Source organism: Sparus aurata, chromosome 24, assembly GCF_900880675.1.
Source record: "Sparus aurata chromosome 24, fSpaAur1.1, whole genome shotgun sequence".
Taxonomy (NCBI): Eukaryota; Metazoa; Chordata; class Actinopteri; order Spariformes; family Sparidae; genus Sparus; species Sparus aurata.
Genome location: NC_044210.1, coordinates 15,720,163 through 15,739,270, shown reverse-complemented (window position 1 = coordinate 15,739,270; position 19,108 = coordinate 15,720,163). Strand labels below are relative to the sequence as shown.

The window sequence follows — 19,108 nt, the reverse complement described above, 5'->3', positions numbered from 1 at the left end:
TTGACAAACAAAATGCACCATAAAGAGTTAAATATCTAATTTCTTCTTGCTTTCCCTTCTTAAGAACATCGACATTCTATGAGTTCCTTGGATAGTCTGCCACCACATAATGAACCCACATGCCGTCACATCAAGACATCACGTGGATATTCTGAGGACCTTTTCTTACATTATCATTCGCGGGCTCATCCTCCATTGCAGCCTGGATACCATAGGCCAGGAAACAGAGGATGGCGCCAGTCCACAGAAGCATGGAGAAACCGCCAAACATCTGAAAGAAAACAGCAGCGAGATTAGAGTCAACACCTTCTTGATTTGCAAAAAAAAACTGTAAAAGCGTCGATATCAACGACTGTACGAGCCGCCGAGACAAAAGCTGTGCAGATTACAGTGATGCTGGTGTTACCTGTTTGCAGAATTTGACCCACTCTGGGGTGGTGGGAGGAGGAGTGAGGGCGTTGGGACCATCACGGGCCAGATTCTCAGCAGCCTTCGCACTAGTCAAACCCTGACACGAGGAGGAAATTACACATTCAGTTGCGACTGGCGATAAAACATCAGATTCTCGGCCAGATGTGTCAACAGACTGATAGTTGACATGTTGGACCAGATAAACAACCGTGTCTCATTATAAATACAGCAGAATTGGAAGCGCAGCCTCATTGTTTTTCGAGCCAAACACACAACCACACAAACTCACTGACACATATTTAAGTCCAGTGGGGCGACTGTGGGTGCTACTTGTTGCCTAGCAACGCAGCATCAACAGAAAAACAGGGCCATTTCCTTCATCAGCAGGTAGGAGGAAGAAAAACACAGGGAAGAGGAAGGAGAAGAGAAAGGAGACGAGTGAAGGTAAAGGAGGGCGGCTAACGAGGGAGAAGATGAAGCAAATAGGATCATATGAAATCAGGGCACAGGGGCTTCTGCAGCTGATAAATTATTCACAACTGCTGCAAACGCACGCATGCAAGCAGTGCATGGAGACCCCAGTTTAAAGGCGCTGATTAACGATTCTCCTTGATCTCTCCTGCATGACCAGGAGCACATTCGCATGAGGAGAGAGGGATAGACGGAGTGTGACAACCTTACGTCTGTGCCACCAAGGCTCAGTTCAATATTTACAGATATGGATTTATTTGCTTTCATGCTGAGATTTAGATGAATCCGTACAGTAAATGTGAAATTAAAGCTAGCAGCCAGTTAGCATAGCTTAGCATTAAGACTGATTATAAAGGAATCAGCTAGCCTCGTTCTGTTTAAAAGTAATTATATCTGCCTACGAGCTCGGCTAAAGCTCAACAATATAAGTTAAATCTTAAAGGCGCAACATGCAAGAATTGACCACAAACCGCTGCTAACTGTAGCTGCGGCTGGCTAGTTAGCTCAGTTAGCCGTGCAGCTAGCAGAGAGAATTGGGATTATTTGTGTTTAACACAACTACCACTGGAACTTTAGACCAGGGCGGGTCAGGGCTAGTTGGTTAGCATGCTAACTTTGCAGCGCCGTAAATAATGTGAGAACTGTTCACATATTCTGTTGAGAATTTAATTTACTTTCTGATTGTTTTCAACTGAAATTATTACATACTTTACATTGCACATTTTATTGTGCATTTGAAGTGTAAAAAGCAATAATCAGGGGAAAAAAAGGCTGGTGCAGGGCTAGCTGCAATCTCACTGCATCCACATTTTACACTACGCTAAGTTATCTGACTGCTGGTTGTGGCGCCATATTTAGTGGACAGATGACAGTTTCTCATCTCAAGATGTTTCCTGCTATACATTGGGTCCAAATAAAAACGTGCAAGTAAACAACTCCAAGATGTGAACGCTGTGTGTGTTTTTGCATTATTTATGTCGAGTGTCGAGCACAGTGACACATTTGACGCTAATTATTTATTGGGAAGGAAAAATCTGAATTCGAAAAAAAGCATTTCCCTTGAAGCTAGGAGAGACCTCAAGCAATTAATAAATACTGAGATCAGATCTCCCTTTGGCGGCAAACCTCCCCTTCCTCTTTCTCGATCCACGATCTTCGTCTAATAAACTCTTTGAGCTGAGCCTCTTCCTTTATCACGTGAGAGAAGATGTCTTTAAACAAAGTCCTCTGTTTAATTCATCTTGGCCTCATTTATCATTCAGCGACTGACACACTGGAGAGAAAAATGGTTGTTAATGGCCGCCAGTCTTGTTCCTGATATCTGATCTACATGATAAATGTAGAACTGCTCCTTTCAAAAGTACATTACCGTGACAGAGTTCGAAGACGTGAACTCTGGCTGTCAGTGCGACTTTTAAAGCTGCAGATGAGACACATTTCAAACGCAACACATTTCAAAAACAGCGTCATCTCACTCACGTTGTTGAGGTCCGTTCCATATTTGCGATTGAGCTCGTCAAGCGTCAGCTTGTGATCATCCTGCGAAGAGAAAACAAGGTGGCATCACTTCAGTGTTTATGTCTGTGTGTGGATATACTGTATATATTCATGTGTGTGTGTTCAATGTGCCAAATAAAAATCCAGTGACATTTACAGCGCATTGTGTGCCGACCTTTCCTTTCACAATGACTACCTCTCACAAGGTGGAGCAATGACTACAAAATCGAGGAAAGAGTGAAAGGACAAGAAGAAAGAGAATGAGGAGGAGAAGGAAAAGAAAGATTAAAGGGAAAGGGAAAGTAGCAGGAAGAGCAGAAGGAAGATGGAGGGGAGGATGGACGAAAGGGAGGAAGAGTGTGAGTTGAAAAAATAAAAGAAAGCACGAAAAGGCAGATAAAAGATAAACTGTATCTTCTTTAAGCTTCTTGAAATGTTATCAATTTAGCATTTTCTTTTACTTCTTGAATGTGATTTTACGCAAGAGAAAAGGTCGCAGAAACAGGCAGAAGTAATAAAGCCAACACAATAGAGTGGATGAGATAGTTACACATGAAGCAGGAGACAATCAGAGGAAAAAAGGTCCTGAGGGCAGCGAGCAGAGTGGAAAAAACAAAAGTGAAGCTGAGACACACTCACCATGTCCACTTCCTTCTTCAGCTCGTCCATATCCTTCTCTTTCTTCTTCCCCTTCGCCTTCTTCTTGCCGCCCTGCTCCGAGGTCGCAGCCAGCTCATACTGCTCACGTCCTTCCTGGAAACGCAACGGAAAGAGGGGGAAAAAATGAGAAACCAAGACAGCAACTCTAAAAAAACAGATCATCTCCAAACTTACCATCGTTACGATGCTGATTTATAGATGTAGAAAGGCAACTGGGACCCTTAACCCAAGTCGGAAAAGTGACTTCTAAAGTCTGGACTTTGCTGTTCCTTTGGTTGCCATTAAACTTGTGTGTTTAAAAAAGGTATTTCAGGGACAGTTCATCTTAAACTTTTGAAAACAAAACTTTCATTCTCTGTGTCGCCTCATCGTAACGTGCATGATGGCCGTTTGAGAAAAGATTGGGGGAAACAAAAGGAGACCATGCATACGTAACATGCCAAGAACTGCCGCTGAGGTGTGTCTGAAGCAACGCGAGCATATCTGATGACACAAAATGCCAGAAGACATTTTGTCATACTGCATCTTTTCACGGGCTCCATGTAGGTCAACGCACTCAGAAACCAGATATGAGGAAAACGAGTAAACACAGCCTAAAAAACTGAGGAGAACTGTGGCCTACATCGGGGAGAGAAACTGCCAAAAAAGACACGAAGAGTCCAAGAAAGAAAGAAAGAAAGAGTCGCCTCTTTACTTGTCACAAATAGTTTGGTTGTGAGATGAAGAGCTCCGTTGGACGAGCAGACGAGTGATACAAGTGTTGGCTTTGTGGGCACCGGTGCCATCTGTTACCGCAGAACGAGCCCCGAGGGGACCTACTTTCTCTGGATATGCAAACTTTTAAAAGGCTTTCTATAGTGAGAGAAGCTTCTCCTCAACTATACTCCATGTGCTGTAGTCCAACTCCACCACCTGTCAATACGACGGACACTCTGCTTTACTATCAGCTGACTTTGAGTAGGGCTACACGATGAAACAAATACTCACCATGATCACAGTTTTGGATTCCCACAGTTAAATGAACATGATTGATTGTGAGATGGATATTTAAAATGCATCATTCGCCGTTTGAAAACTGAAATCATCACTAACCGCCAAACAGCAGGGGGCGCTCAAGACGCCAAAAGTCAAAATTCTCTGATTCCAGCTTCTTAAATGTGAATGTTGTCTGGTTTGTTTACTCCTTTAACTGAGTATCGTTGGGTTGAGTGAGTCATCTTGGGTTCTGGGAAACACTGATGAACATCTTTCACCATGTTCTGACATTTCAAGGACCAAATTACTAATCGATTATTAAAAATCATCACCAGTTGCAGGCGTACCAAGAAAATCCAGTTGTTGTGAGTTGTAAGTGAGTGGTGATCCACATTAATCCGTGTCAAAGTTAAACATCAAAATTATTTATTAGACATTTAAACCAACAGCAGGTTTTTACTGATGGGCAGAATATTTTGCAACACAGGCTGCAACTACTGATTATTCCCACTGTCTAGATGAATCGATTGGCTGTTTAAAGCTAAAGATGACGTCCTCAAATGTCTTGTGTTTCGTCCACAACCTCAAGATATTCAGTCGTCTTCTTCACATTTAAGAAGCTGGAACCAGAGAATTTTTACTGTCTTTCCTGAAGAAAATTATTAAAAAACACATCTGAGAATCTATATACCCACGTAAATACAACAACTCAAGCTCAAGACCGACACTTTGGCTGTGTGCATCAACAAAGACACCAAAGGGCGGAGTGAGTGTCGTGTGGTTTTCGGTCAGTTGGAAGATAAGCGCCTTTTTTTTTGTTGCATGGTGAGACCGATAAGGCGGCGAGGATGAAAAAAAACAAACAAAATTCACTCATCTAAACACCCACATTTCGCAATAATTGGCGTCACTGTGTGAGCGAGACAAAATACACAGAGCTTTACTCATTCACCAACAGCTTTCCTACGCATGAACTCGCCAATTATGCACCTCAGCCAAACCCCTAGATTGGGAAAAACAAACCACACTGGAGTCGTTTGCTGTGTAATCACACATCGGGACATTTTGTTGTTTAAACTCTGACTGTGACACAAATTCTCTCGCTGTAGGCAGCAAAGATTAATTAAAAAGAGAGTTTCTCGAGTTTAGACCCGAGTCTCGCAGATACAACCACACGTCACTTGACATCCCGTATCGCATCATCAGCTGCGGCACTTGAGCGCAGAGTGACGGTCCGCCTCTCGTCCGTCTCCTCCGCAGACACCCCCGTCGTTATCAGCGACCACTGCTGAGCAACAAAGGCCCGAGAGGAGATTGTGTCCGCGAGCCGGAGGGTGGTGAGACGGCGTGACAAAGAGAAGGTGAGATAGGGAAGAAAGAAAGACAGCCAGAGACACGGACAGACATTGGGGGTGAATAGAAGTGAAATTAAGCCCCCCAAAAAATATAAAATCTCTTACCTGAAACATAATTCCACGCAGAGTCAATCTGCTGTGAACACTCCCCACCCTAACTGGTGTCTTGGTGCAGATATAATCAGGTGAGTTGACACCAGAGCCCGTGGGAGCCGGGGTTTATTGACACCACACCCGGGATTAATTATTCCACGATATCCAGATGGCGAGCGCAGCAACGCCTGATACGAATTTAACAAAGATGTGGACATCCTGTCAGCAGTCTGTCCACAGCCGACCACAACTGTACAGTAAAAAAAAATGACTTTTAATCTGAAGATACAAACAAACCACTGATTTAAAGCTGCACCTGCGAACTGGGACTTAATGTGTGTGTGCTTCCCTCGCAGAGGTAGAGAAAGTTAAGCCTCTGTGTGTGTTTCAGGAAGGTAACTGGAGATCGCAACACTAGAAGCCAACATCGATTAGCGGTTAAGGCCTATCTATAATTCAGCCCAGTACACGGCTCAGAGGTGTTAGCATGTGACTGCTAATGAGCCATTTGCCTGCATGCAACGCCACAGTCAGCCAGCCATTTTGGAAACTCCTCAGAAGGCCGCATATTGGGTCACAAAATGACCCGGCGTGACCAAATATGGACATCCTGCACACAGTCCCAGACAGTCATGGAAATATGCTAACTAATATTGTTTTTCTACTGCTTTCGCCTTTTCAAGTTTCCCAGGGAGTCACCAGAGCAGAGTGTGTGATCTCAGCACATGTTGTTATTATTGCTGGAACCCCCTGGCCGGCCAAGCTGGGAAAACACTGAGTCTGGTTCTGGATTGCAGCGGCCAGATCGCCGCCTCTGGACCCCCCGGGGGCCCCCGGGGGCCATCTGGCTTCAGGCAAATAACTCACAAACAGTGGTTCAGAGCCTGAAGATGGAATGTAGAGCTGTTTTTAACAGACATGACAACTTGGATACAGTTATTAAAAAACTGAACGGGTCCAGTCAGTTCAATCATTCATTCATACCTCTGCCAAAGCCCGATCCACATCAGACTGTACCCCCTTGTAGATACCAGACACCTAAAAAACACCTCATTTTGTTGATTTTTTTCTAATGTTGAGAAAGTGAGAATGAAGCTCCTGGATCTGTCCCTTTATCCAGATCCACACCAAACATTACTGGGGTCTATTCTGGGTGGAGAGTCATAATGCATCCAAGTTTCATGGAAATTCGTTCAGTAGTTGTGGTGAAATCCTGCCGACAAACTAACTGACCAACCAACCAACACAGGCAGACAAAACAACCTTCTCTGTGGAGGTAATATGATCATTTGAAACCATTTTACACGACTACATACCTCTCTGAAATAACCATAATCACCCACAAGTGTGTTCCAACAGGCCGAAAAGTGTATTCAAGTACTGGCTCCTTGTTTACCTGAAGGGTTTACACAGAGAGCAGTAAGCCTGTACATGTGCAACATCCAAACACCTGATATTTCAACTGCACCGCCGCAACTCAATCAGAAACAGAACAAACGCCAAGATATAACTGTTACATCACTTCAGGGCACGTCGTCTCTGATAACAGACTCAAACGTTTCAACTGAAAGCGGGCACTTCCTGTTCTAGAAGCTGCTCCCGTAGAAGACCGGCGCTTGTTTACGTCTTGACGAGCAGCAGTGGAGCCAGAGCTCCTGCAGTCGTCCCCCCGTGTCTGCTCCGGACATTTCCTTTAAAAGACAGAACAAACGGAACAGTTTTCTTGCTCTGTTCAGCCAATCACAGCGCTGGCTCTGGCTTCCCTCAAGCGGCAGTGAAATCTTAGTTTTATCTCGTCTGAAATATAAACACAAACAGGGCGAACACGCTTTTTTTTCACCCTGATAAGCTGGTTAAAAACGCCTCCAGCCAACATGTGGCATTTGCAAAATCGGACTTTACCGGAAGACAAACCAAGCTGCTTTTTGAAACCGTCTGAACTTCTTCTGTCTCGACTCTTCATTCTGTTCTCTCACTTTCATTGAACTTTGCTGCGGTTCTGAGTTTGGTGGCTGCACAGAGTCATTTCGCGCCCTAACTCGACACACTTGAGTATTCAGGGCCTCGAAGGGGAAGTCCCGTTCCATCACATGGTGTCACTGTTAACTAACCACGACAGGCTCACTTGAGAGCTGCACAGAGAGCTGTCGGGGGTTTAGTCAGCTTACTCGTGTTACTCACAGTGTACAGAGATGAGTTCACCTGATGGGAAACCACTTAGTGAGACGTTTGAAAACCACAGAGGTGATGGTGTGCGTTTAACATGCACTGATCCTCAAGTCTGTCCTTCTTCTGGCCACGGTGGAACACGGATCGGATCAGGGGTCGACTACAGACGTCAACCTCGTCGTGTATTTGTATATTTACTCACCAGCACCTCCATTATTTTTGACTGTTTGGGGCCAATACACGTTCAAAAAGTTAGCTTAAGGGACGTTAGCACTTCTAAACTCTTGGCTAAAGCCTTGGTTACCAATACTAGTAAGGAGGAAACCATTTTGTTCATCTTGGACTTGATTTTCAAACATTACCACAAAGTTTAAATCCCAACTACTATCACTAATCCTTATATGAGAATCCACAGTGAGGTGTTTCATACAGATAAGATGCTATTTAACATTTTTCCCTGGAAGATTCTGCAGTGTCACCTCTACTTTTTTTTATACACAGCACCATTTCTCAGATAGAAGACCATGTTCTCCAACAAGAAAAGGAAACCCGAGCACTTTGACCACAACGAGATCAAAATGCACATCACCAACCTCGGAAGCAGCCGAGCAGGAGGAGTGCGTATCGATGGGAAAAACTAAATAATCAAAGCGCAAGGAGGAACAAAGAGAAGGAAGGTGAGAGGAGGGCAAGGGGAAGATCCTATGGTGCGCAGAGATGACAGAAAGAAGAGGATAGAGGAGGAAGAGTGGAGGCTTTGATGAAAAACAAACAACATGGTAAACCGGTGTGGGATCTGTCTCACCACACAGTAGCCTACTGGACCCAGAACAATGAGTCCTTTGTGCAACTTCCATAAAATCTGCATCAAAAACACAAACAAAGGGCTCAGAACTCTTTTCATGTGACTGTTATAAGACCACGGCCGTGTGGGCTACTTCATCTGGCACCGAGGCCGAGCCACAGTCATTGTCCTCGCAGCTTTTTGTCGGGAATTTCAAATTGGACGACAACCAAGGAACGAAACTTTGTAAATTTGGCTCAGTGATGGATGTTTTTAATCGTCCTACGTCGTCATGGAAGCGTGGACTAAATCTGATCACAGTCTTAGTGCAGATTACAGACAGTGACGTCAAGTTTTTAATGTTGCTTTTGTTAGAGAGTAAGGACAAACTGATCCGGATTCAGCTGATGAGGATGCAAACTGAAGTCATACGTGCTCAAGAAACTGAATGAAATCTTACTGAACTTGAGGCCTGGGCAATAAAATAATACTGCAGTATATCAGGCTGTATCACATTATATGATACGGTCTAGTTCAGGTTGAGAAAAGAACACTTAAGCCATATAACGGCATCCAAAATCCAAAATCATATCGATGTCAAATTAGGAAAACGGTAAGATAAAGGAAGGTTTCTGACCCAAGACAAATTGGTTCAGGATCTGAGAAGTTGTTTCCCGACTGGTATCAGGTTATTCTTGAGCTGTGAGTGTGAACTGAGCAGGGGGATTTCATATTCTACAGGTTGCTGTGCGTCCCTGGTGGCTGCGTTTAGTCAAGATTACAAGAATCTTGGCCGCGGCCGGCTGAAGAACGAGAGCTGATTTGGTTGGAAAACGGGCCACGGAAGCCTTCAGAGACAGATCAAATAGCTGAATGAAATGAACCTTCTCCGCCATAGCAATAAAAAAAAGCCAAAGAAAACAAGAACTCCGGAGGCCTCTCTCCCCGCTTTACCAGCTCTTATTCTCTCGCCTGAGAGAACAACGTCCCCGAAGGCTCAAACCGACATCACAAGAGAGCGCTCGGTCAAGCGGCCGCATATTTTAAAGCACACACTCTTTTAGTTTTTTTTTTTTACAGGCAGACTTGAATTCCTCTGGACGGTCCACGCTCTTTTGCCAGATACACAAGCTGCTCATTCAACTGTGCAACACACACACACACACACACACACACACACACACACACAGTCCTGGGACTTTGCCCCGTTGCCACCGGCGACTATTGCCACACCTCTCTGGATATGTGAATGGACCGAGTCAAGTGTGGAAGCCCCTCCCCCGTCCTCTCTCGTCCTCCCTCCCCCTTTCCCCCTCTCCCCCTGCCTCCTCCTTTTATTCCTTCATTTCCTCCGACTACCTCATTCTCCGTTCAAACAGTGAAAAGAAAGTGTGTTAATTTACACGGCGGGCAGCGTTTAACACTCTCGCCACGTCCTGCGCAACTTTCAGCTTTTCTCCGGGCAGAACAAAAGTGAATGAATGAATGAATGAATCGATGTCTTTGGTTGTTGGAAACTTTCTGCCAGGGTGACGCACGGCTCCACTGAAATATTCAAAACGCCTCCATCCTTAGAAAGTCTTGAGTCTTTTATCTTCACTGTCACTGCTGTGGTGGGAAGTTTCATTTGTTCTCAGTGTAAATCATGTGAATGTGGTACAGTGATCCAGTCAAAACAGCGATAAACGACCTCTCTAATCAGCCCGAAACATTCAGAAATGTAAAATAATCTCTGCTAACACGAAATGGGAAAGTAGCATTAATAAAAGTTGATAAGAACGCTCCATATCGGTACTGTACGGTACTTTCTTGGTACCAAGTGTTTAAAATCATACAATAGAATCAAAAGTAACAGCCAAGCTATAAAATAAGAACAGATGGAGATGAATTCATCGACTTTTATTTTTTGTGGCCAAGACTTTCTGTGTGGCTGTTACTTCTTCTTTTTGCTGTGGTCTCTCGAGAGGTATCGAGTCATTCTTTACACTTGATTTGGAAATTCTGGTATCCTCACAACCTCACTGTGATCCGTTTCCCAGATTTTGTATTTGTAAGCCGTGTTGTTCTTCCCTTTCATGCACTACGAGTTCACCAGGTCCACTGGAAAAGTCCTTCAGCCTCCGTATTTCTTGGCTTTTCTTGCCGATTCTCTGCAAAACAACGCTTACTCCTGGAAAAAATAAGGTGTGAGCAAAGATCTTAAGTCATTCTATGAGAAAAGGTCTTTTTTTTCCACAGGCCAATATTTCATTTTGTACTCCTTAAGATAAATCGCTCTCTGCGTGGGAAGAAAACAAGATGGTTCAGAGCTGAAAGGCGATCTAGAAGCTGCTTCTGGACGAGAATGAATGAACCAGTTAATCAATGCCTCCTGGCCACACCTCCGTGACATTAACCGGCCGAGACACCAGAGCTACAGGTTGCATCATTTCCTCAAGAGTGAGAAAAAGCTGAATGTGTTGCACATATTTATCTCAGATATTTAGGACTTCCTGTGTTTTCCTTTTGTCATGATCACATGAGCAAATTTGCCCGGTGATGTCTCTTTTTTTTTCCTGCGGCATATTTTCTCATGTGGGAGACGAGTGGACAGAGGCGGAGGGAGCAGTGCGCTCTGGAAGTTTGTTATTTTTTAATGTTCGACTTTTGCTGAGCAACAGGCCTCGCGCTGAAAGTCCAAAAAAGAGCTGCCACAGAAAACAAATCGCACGGCTCACGCTGCTTAGCCAAACAGAGGCGAGGACGGAGGGAGAGGGGAAACGGCAGAAAGATGGATGAAACAAGGTACAAAGAAGAAGGCAAGGGGTGAAAAAAGGAGGGAGTGAGAGATGGAGTGAGGGTCGAAAAAGAGAGAGAGAGAGAGAGAGAGAGAGAGAGAGAGAGAGAGAGAGAGAGAGAGAGAGAGAGAACGAGAGAGTACTCTGTGTTCTGTCACAGACAAGAGGTGGCGTGTGACAAAAGCCCCGGTTAATACGCAATGACTGGCGAGCGGAAAGAATGTTAAATCCTCGGAGGGAGCGAGGGAAAGCCAGAGGGGACGGAGAGAGAGAAGGAAAACAGGTACAAGCGGGGAGAACAAGGGGGAAACGGACTGTAAGGAATGGATGTGAAGGTGGGGTCGGGGTGCCCCTTCGGCCCAGATTAAGAGTGACCCGAGGGCTGACGTCCCGGGTCAGCTCACACTGGGAACAGCTCCCTGCTCCGAGGGCTGGTTTATGGTCGAGCGTTGCCATCGGTGGCCGCTCCAAACAAACCCACAGATCCCATTTACAAGCCTTTCCACCAACATGGAACTGGTTCTGGTCTGGTTCCTGCACCTATTTTTGAACCTACCAACACTAGTAGTCCCATCTGGATTTGTAACGAACATCAGATCGCTGACTGTAAGTCCTGATAGCTGCCATTTACAAGTAAAGAGTTTTACAACAGCAGCTTGAGTTAATCCTGGTTTGTGCGGAGTTCAACAAAACAATGCCGCCCTTTGGAGATACAACAAACGTTTGGTGGCTAAAAAAATCAATAAAGGATCTCTGAAAAGTCTCTTGGATCTGATTATGTTACCAGGAAAAGAGTCTGGAAGAACAACTCCAGGCTAACGTCTCATCTTTGACCTGTTGTTGCTTTTCTTTTCAACTTTCTTGGAACACGCAAAAGTAGATCGGATGGAGAGAAAGTCTTGAAGTGCAGTCGTTCAACACCCCCCATTCATGACATAACCCTTAAAAAATGTTGGAGCAGCAAACTGGTTTGTTAGGTAGCACCGAGGTTCCAAGAATCTTGAACTGAACCGGCTCCAGAACCAAACTTATCTGGTGGAAAAGGCTCCTGTGTGAAGATTTCCCTGCACATGCCTTTAAATCTCTCCACAGATGGATGTGACACGCTGTAAAGGAACTACACTCACACAATGTGCAAATGTGTAAACCTTTAATAAAAATAAAAAAGGCAAAATCCTGAGCTTATGACAGATTTTACCTTGAACTAAAGCCCGCCTGCTAATCTGCCTGATACAAATCTCAACATACCTTTCAAGCGTAACAGATCCACTACTCTCATTTCTAACACCTTCAAACGCAGCCGGAGGGACTGAACTTTCTCACGCTTGTGTTCTTTAATTACGTCATATTTATTTTGCCTTGTTTTATTCTCTTGGGGGTGAAACTGACACCTGAACATTGATTGTAACGCTGAGACAGGCTTCACGGTTACACCGTCAACTTTATAATAATTCAGGCAGGGGGGGATAAAAGGTATTTTATGAAATATTTAGTCAGATTCCCCCTCGTCCGTCTCCTGTGGGTTCGACAGCTGTCTCCTAATTCCTGCTCTGCGTCGCTGCCCGGTTTGCCAGTCAGCGCAGAGACACTGCGGTAAGAAGGCATGAAGCCGCATCTCATGCTACTTATACATCTCACACGAGGAATTATCCACTTAAATATGACAAATTAAAGCTGAAGTTTCAGCAGAGTGGATCTTCTCCCCCCACCCTCCTCTCCATCACGTCTGGGAGACAAGTTTCTCCACAGTGGCAATGCGGCAACTGGTGCCTCCTGGCCTCCCCCCCCCCCAGTTAAACATCACCTCCCCCCTCTGAAGCCATCGATCCCTCCTCTCAGCTCCCTCTCTCCTCTCTCTTTCTGTTTATTGCACTGTGCTGCCGATGTGATGAGAAATAACCGAAGAGCAAAAGGGTAATCTCATGTTATAAATGAGGCGGGGAGGAGCGTGGCCGAAACACGAAGGAGGGGAAGCTGGAAAGAAAAACAATCGTCTCATACCTGAGCTCCCTCTCTCTATTACAACAAAACAACTTCTCCTCCTCCCTCCTCGCACCAGGGAGGCTCTGTAGTGGCGATTATCTCGTCCAAGTCTGGCTGTTTGTCTATGCCAGGAGAGGAGAGGAGAGGAGAGGAGAGGAGGAGAGGAGGAGAGGTAATAGGGGAGTTGAGGGAGGTTGGATGGGGGCAGGGCATGGCTTTCATCACATATCGGGAGGAGAGAGAAAAAAAAAAGAAGAAGAAGAAGCCGAGGAGCTGAGAAGAGAAGAGAAGAGGGCGAGCAAAGATTTTCAGAATCGTAAATGAGCTGCGAGGAGAAAAAAAAAATAAAGAGGAAGGAAGCGAGACTGAATGAGCCATTCTGCTTCACATCTCCCGCCAGATCTCTCCATCTTTCTCTCCCTCCATCCAACTCTCCATCCCTCGCAGGCTGAATAGATAATGAGTGTTTCTGTTGCGCAGCATGGCAGGGTGTGGCGGCGGGGTTCGATCTCGACCCAAACAATTCAAGTTTGCGGGCGGATGACATTCTTCTTTAAAAAAAAAAAAAAAAGGATGCTTCTTGTCAAAAAACTCAAACAAAAAGGGCATGTTAATGAGAGGAAAGATCACAAAAAAACACCCGGAAAGATGCTTCATCATCAACTTTCACGCCGCTTTTGAATGCAAGATGGTGCAAATGTCAGATGTTGGTGTGGTTATCTAAAAAAAATGTGCAAAAAAAACACCCTCCTTTCTTTGAATTTGCAAGAAAAGCAGACGCACTTTCAGCTCATCTCCCTAAAAAACAAAAAAAGGTGCGTAGCTCTGACTTCAGATAAGTTTAATATAAGCGGTCATGGAGCTGTGAAATCTCCCAGAAGAAGAAGCAGAAGAAGAAGAAGCAGAAGAAGAAGAAGAAGAAGCAGAAGAAGAAGACGAAGAAGAAGAAGAAGAAGACGTGGGTTGGACTAGAAAACATATCCCTCCCACTGCCAAGCCATTATACCCAGAAAACACAGCTGCTCTCACACCAAAAAATGCACCAAAACAGCAAAACAAAACCCTGAGAGCATCAAGTGATGGAGAAACGACTCCATTTATGTCTCCATGTCATGAAATTCACACGTTTCAGGCGCATTCTTGGCACTTAAATGGGACTAAAATAGCCCTCCAGACCGTGAAATCAGCCGCAGGCAGCCATTCAACAGTTCTAACGGTTTTTTTCTTATTTCCACAGCTGCATCGTCGCGAGCTCGCTAGCTTAAGCCTTTAGCTTGTTAGGAAAAAAAAAAAAACTTTGACAGCCGAGGTTGTTTGAGAAACATCCCGTTATGTAACCGGACAGCGAGCCGTTTGAAGGCGACAGAAAGCATCTCTGCGAGCGTGAAGACGTGGAAACTTTCTCGAGTTGTTCACGACTAAAACGAGCGAGTTTGGTTCTAAAACACGGAAGTTGTTAAAGTAGTTCTGAACGGGAGGCTCATATCTGGACACATGTGATGCCTCCGGAGCCCGTGACAACATCAACATCGATTAAAGTCAACCACTTGTTTGAATGGCGAAGTTTTTTTCTTTTTAAAAATCCCACTTTTCTTTTATCTTTAAAACACGCGTCACATAAATGAGACAAAATGTATACTCACTCCTCTTCCCATGGCTGCGAAGACTTTCTTCCCAGTTCAAGTAAAAATTGAGAAAACACAAAAATCCACCTTAAAAATTATGTACAGTAAAAAAAAAAATATATTAAAAGAGTTAAAACTCCTGGATGTGCCCGTGGTTTTTTTAATTTTTTTTTAGTTTTTTATTTTATTTTCTTTCTCCAGCACGTGTCACTCCTCCAGGACACACATCCGAGCTCGCGAGCCGCCGCGGCAGACCCTCCAATACTTATAGACGGCGTTCCTTCCATTGTGACGTCGACGCCTTTTGCCATGGTAACCCCACGGATGGAGGCGGGGCGTCCTCCATTATTGGGCGTTTTTTTCTTTCTTTTTCTCACACACACACACACACACATGCACACACACACATCATTCACCATAGATGGACAATTAAACACATTGATGAGTCAAATTATGAGTAACTATTATAATATTACAGGATGACATCATCATATTATATTAAAAATCATTGAAAAATAAACAAAGAGGACTAAAGGAGCAGTTTAAGAGATATTACACATGTTTTTTTTTCACATAATACACACAACATCACACACAAAACATCTGAAATTGCTAAAATTCACCAAAAACCATCTGATTGACATTTTATATCTTGAAATATAAAATTAATGATTTGGTGACAATTCTTAATACAGTGGTTTAAGTATTTGCCATGCTCGCTGCTAGCCATTCCCTGTCTTTGTGCTAGGCTAAGCTAACCGGTCACTCACTGTTTTCCTGTATATTACCAAACAAAGCACGAGGGTGGTATCAATCCTCTCACCTGACTCAACAACTAAGCAAACACGCTAATCCCCCCCCCCAAAAAAAGTATTTCCATTTGCAGGCTTTGTGCTAAGCTAAGCTAAGCTAACTGACCTTGCTATTGACTCAAGTATGATGGATGCATCAGTCTCCTCACCTAGCTCAACAAGTTAGCCTGATTTCTAGTCTTTGTGCTAAACTAAGCTAAGCTAAAATAATCTGAAAATGTCAAAGTGGTGTCAATCTCCTTATCTATCTATTCGCATGACAGCAAATTAGCTAGTTTAACCTGAAAAAAAGTATCCCTGTTTCTAGTTTATGCGCTAAGCTAAGCTAAGCTAACATACCGACCACTATTGTCCTATATTTACCAGACAAAACGTTAAGTGGTAACAACTTCTCACCTAACTCTCAACAAGAAAGAATCCCTGTTTGTAGGCTTTGTGCTAAGCTAAGCTAAGCTAACCTGTTGCTGCTTACTTTAATTTTGCAGACAAAATATAAAACTGGTATTAATGGCCTCACCTGTCTCTCACCAAGAAAGCAAATAAACTAACCTCCGCCCCCCAAAAAAAATAACTTCCAAACTTCAGCAGCACTGCACTCCAGTGAAAAGTCAACCACCCCCACATACACCTCTGATTCATCTCCACCTCACCCTGCTCAGCAGCTGGGTCTGCAGACACCTCCTTCCCCCTGCTGCTTTGACAAGGTTGTTGCGTGCAGATAGCGGGCAGCCAACTTCTGAACCCTCTGCTTCTAAATCCAGACTCATCTGTGCAAACACCATCAGTGTTTCTGTAGATACGCAGCAGCAGCAGCATTAACATGTCAACGATGAGCTCGAAACCATCGTTACACTAAAGCACATCATCTTTTTTGTCGTTTTATGACACGCAAAATGTTAAAAGTGCCGCTTGAGATTCCACTTCATGTGTCGGCCCACTTCAGCTCCGGGGCCCCCTGAAAGTATTCCCCCTCTCCCCCTGCATGCAGAGCCCCCTTTCATTGTTTCCTCCAACATATTTCTCTGTCTTCGCTGTCACTGGGCTGCAAATAGTCCCAGTCTGAGTCACTGCTCCCGTGCACAGAGGGCCCCATTGATTATCACCCTGCAGCCACGCTACCAACTTTCAGCGGCACTGTACCCCAACAGCAGCACCATTATGGCCGTTTGCATGTGTTCCAGGAGCTCCTAAACCCTTTATCCCACAGCACAAATGAGAGATTTAGTCTTTCATCCCTGGATCTAAGCCTGAAACCAGAAACATTCAGCCACTTGTTCTGTGTATGGACGCAAGAGGAGTTGCAGCCCTAAACTGCACCGTGAGAGCTTCCAGCAGAGCTTCATATTTTATGTATTACGATGGCAAACCAATAAGAAAACCTAGCTGCCAGCGTCTGTAGCATTAAAAGTTACTATCTACCCTCATGTTGATGTAAAGTCGGGTCAGCTTTGTAGTCCTGGAGCGTCACGGCAGGACAGTGTTGCATCATTCTCTGCAACAACTACAAAACTTAGAAAAACACATAAAATGGCTCCATACGGCTCGTTATTTACACCTTGGTGGGTCAAGCTTGTGCACCCACTTCACACGGGGTGCGCGCTAACACTTTTAGCTTAGCAGCTTTGGCGAAAAAAAGGATGTTAATAACATATAAAAACAACAACAACATCTCCATCCGTGCCTCCGTGAGCCAAATTGATTTATAAAGATGTTATTTACACCTTCTTCACTTGGACGCTAAGCTAAAAGCGTTAGCGTGGCAGCCAAGAGAACCCAAATTGATTTTTTTTTTCCCCCGTTTGGTGACCTGTTCCTTTCACCAGCTATCAGCAGGCAGTAATAGATTACATTTGCCAACAACCTCTTCAACCATGCAGTAAACCCTGCGGCGGATCAGGATGAGCCGGCCATCAGAGCGCTATCATATCCTGATAGGGCGGCCGCGCCACTCGCCGTCTACCTGCCTGTTTATTGTAATAGACCTTATCAGTCGGCCCAGAGAGCACTCTGTATTACTGACAAGATAAACCTGAGATAGATCAGACGACGGCGGTGGGAAGATTTCACTGCGAGGCTTCACAAACACACACACACACACACACACACACTTGACATCCCTTCTTCCGTCTCTTTCCTTAAATACGATGCACAGAACACACAACACCCCGAGTAAACAAACCAAACAAACAACAAGTGGACCCCATTCACAGATGGACACACAGCAGCAAGCCCCGGCAACGTGGGGGGAGGGAGTGTGTGTGTGTGTTCCTGTGTGTGTGTGTGTGTGTGTGTGTGTGCATGCTCATATGCGCGCACATGTAGGTGCACAACATGTGTGGAGTCTACATGTTTTGTTTTGGCGAGCGCGTTCACGTGACACGCGTGTGCGATGCATGTTTTGCTCGTGTGTCGCCGGTGACTCTCTATAAATAGCCTGGATTTTATTTAGATGTTGAAGAGAGAGAGAGAGGGAGAGAGAGAGAGAGAGAGAAGAGAGAGAGAGGGCTCTCAGACGAGTTGCCATAGCAACAGGCACGTTCAGGGGGCCCTGCTTGTGAACGAAAAAAAAAAAGGATGGAGGCATGATAGTGTTGGTGTCTGTCTGCTGCCTCCCTTCTCTCTCTTTCTCTCTCCTCCGTCGCTCGATTCATCTCGGCTGAATCGCTTCATCGGCGTGACAATTCATCAGAAAATGTATTAACGAAGCAGCAATGAACACACACACACTCACACACACTCGAGAGAGAGTTGATGCTTTCAACGCACAATAAGATGATTAATTACACGTCTTGAAAGCGTTCGCCACGATATTTGTACTTCTTCCTTCCCCCCTTTTGTCGCCATCCATCAACCCCATTCCTTCACTTTCCTTCCTGTTTTCTCTACATCCCTCCATCCTTTGTCCTCTGCTGTAAAACAAACCACCCGAGAAGTCGGAGGGCATCTAACTTAACCCATTTCACGAATGACAATCCATCTGTTTTTTTGCCGACATCCTGCCTGCAAGTGCTTCCCGAGTGTGTGTGAAGCAGCGCATCTATGACCAGGCTGGTGTGATGGTACTGTGTACACACACACACACACACACACACACACACACACACACACACGTAAGAGGGGTTGGGGGAGACGGGGGCGTTCATAATGAACGGGGTAAACACAAAGTAGATAGCGCTAGAGTGGCCCTCAGTTAATTTTCACTGAGGGCCTCTTTGCATTAGCAGGTCAACTGAGCAGTCCATTGCAAACACAGCGGCAGACTGGCTCTTGAGATAATGGACACACACACACACACACACACACAGGAACACACACACACACACACAGCTCTGACATGGTTCAGGTACGAATATTTACAAAACATTCAAAAGGTGATGTGAAATTTTCAAGTAATTGTGAAGAAATGGCAGTTTTGACGTTGTGATGTCGATGCTAGCAAAGCAAAGTTCCCTGCTAGCAGTGTAAACAAGCAAAACGTTCCCGGTGCTCTGAGCTC

The 19,108-nt window shown here is 44.8% G+C and overlaps 1 protein-coding gene across 3 annotated transcripts in view; it reads right to left on the bottom strand.

The window, feature by feature from the left end:
- LOC115577091 (sodium/potassium-transporting ATPase subunit alpha-1) overlaps positions 1-15,061 on the bottom strand; it is a 28,601-nt gene extending 13,540 nt beyond the window's left edge. The window contains exons 1-5 of one of the 3 annotated variants that reach the window (XM_030409892.1): positions 14,819-15,061; positions 3,019-3,132; positions 2,362-2,421; positions 407-508; positions 170-271 (exon numbers count right to left, since the gene is read on the bottom strand). In XM_030409892.1, the coding sequence (XP_030265752.1) occupies positions 170-271; positions 407-508; positions 2,362-2,421; positions 3,019-3,132; positions 14,819-14,830 (390 nt within the window). In that variant the 5' untranslated portion in view covers positions 14,831-15,061. Of the gene's footprint in view, positions 1-169; positions 272-406; positions 509-2,361; positions 2,422-3,018; positions 3,133-13,193; positions 13,231-14,818 lie in introns of those variants that run through there. The other 2 variants (XM_030409890.1, XM_030409891.1) reach the window with 2 other exon arrangements.
- Positions 15,062-19,108: the final 4,047 nt, after the last annotated feature.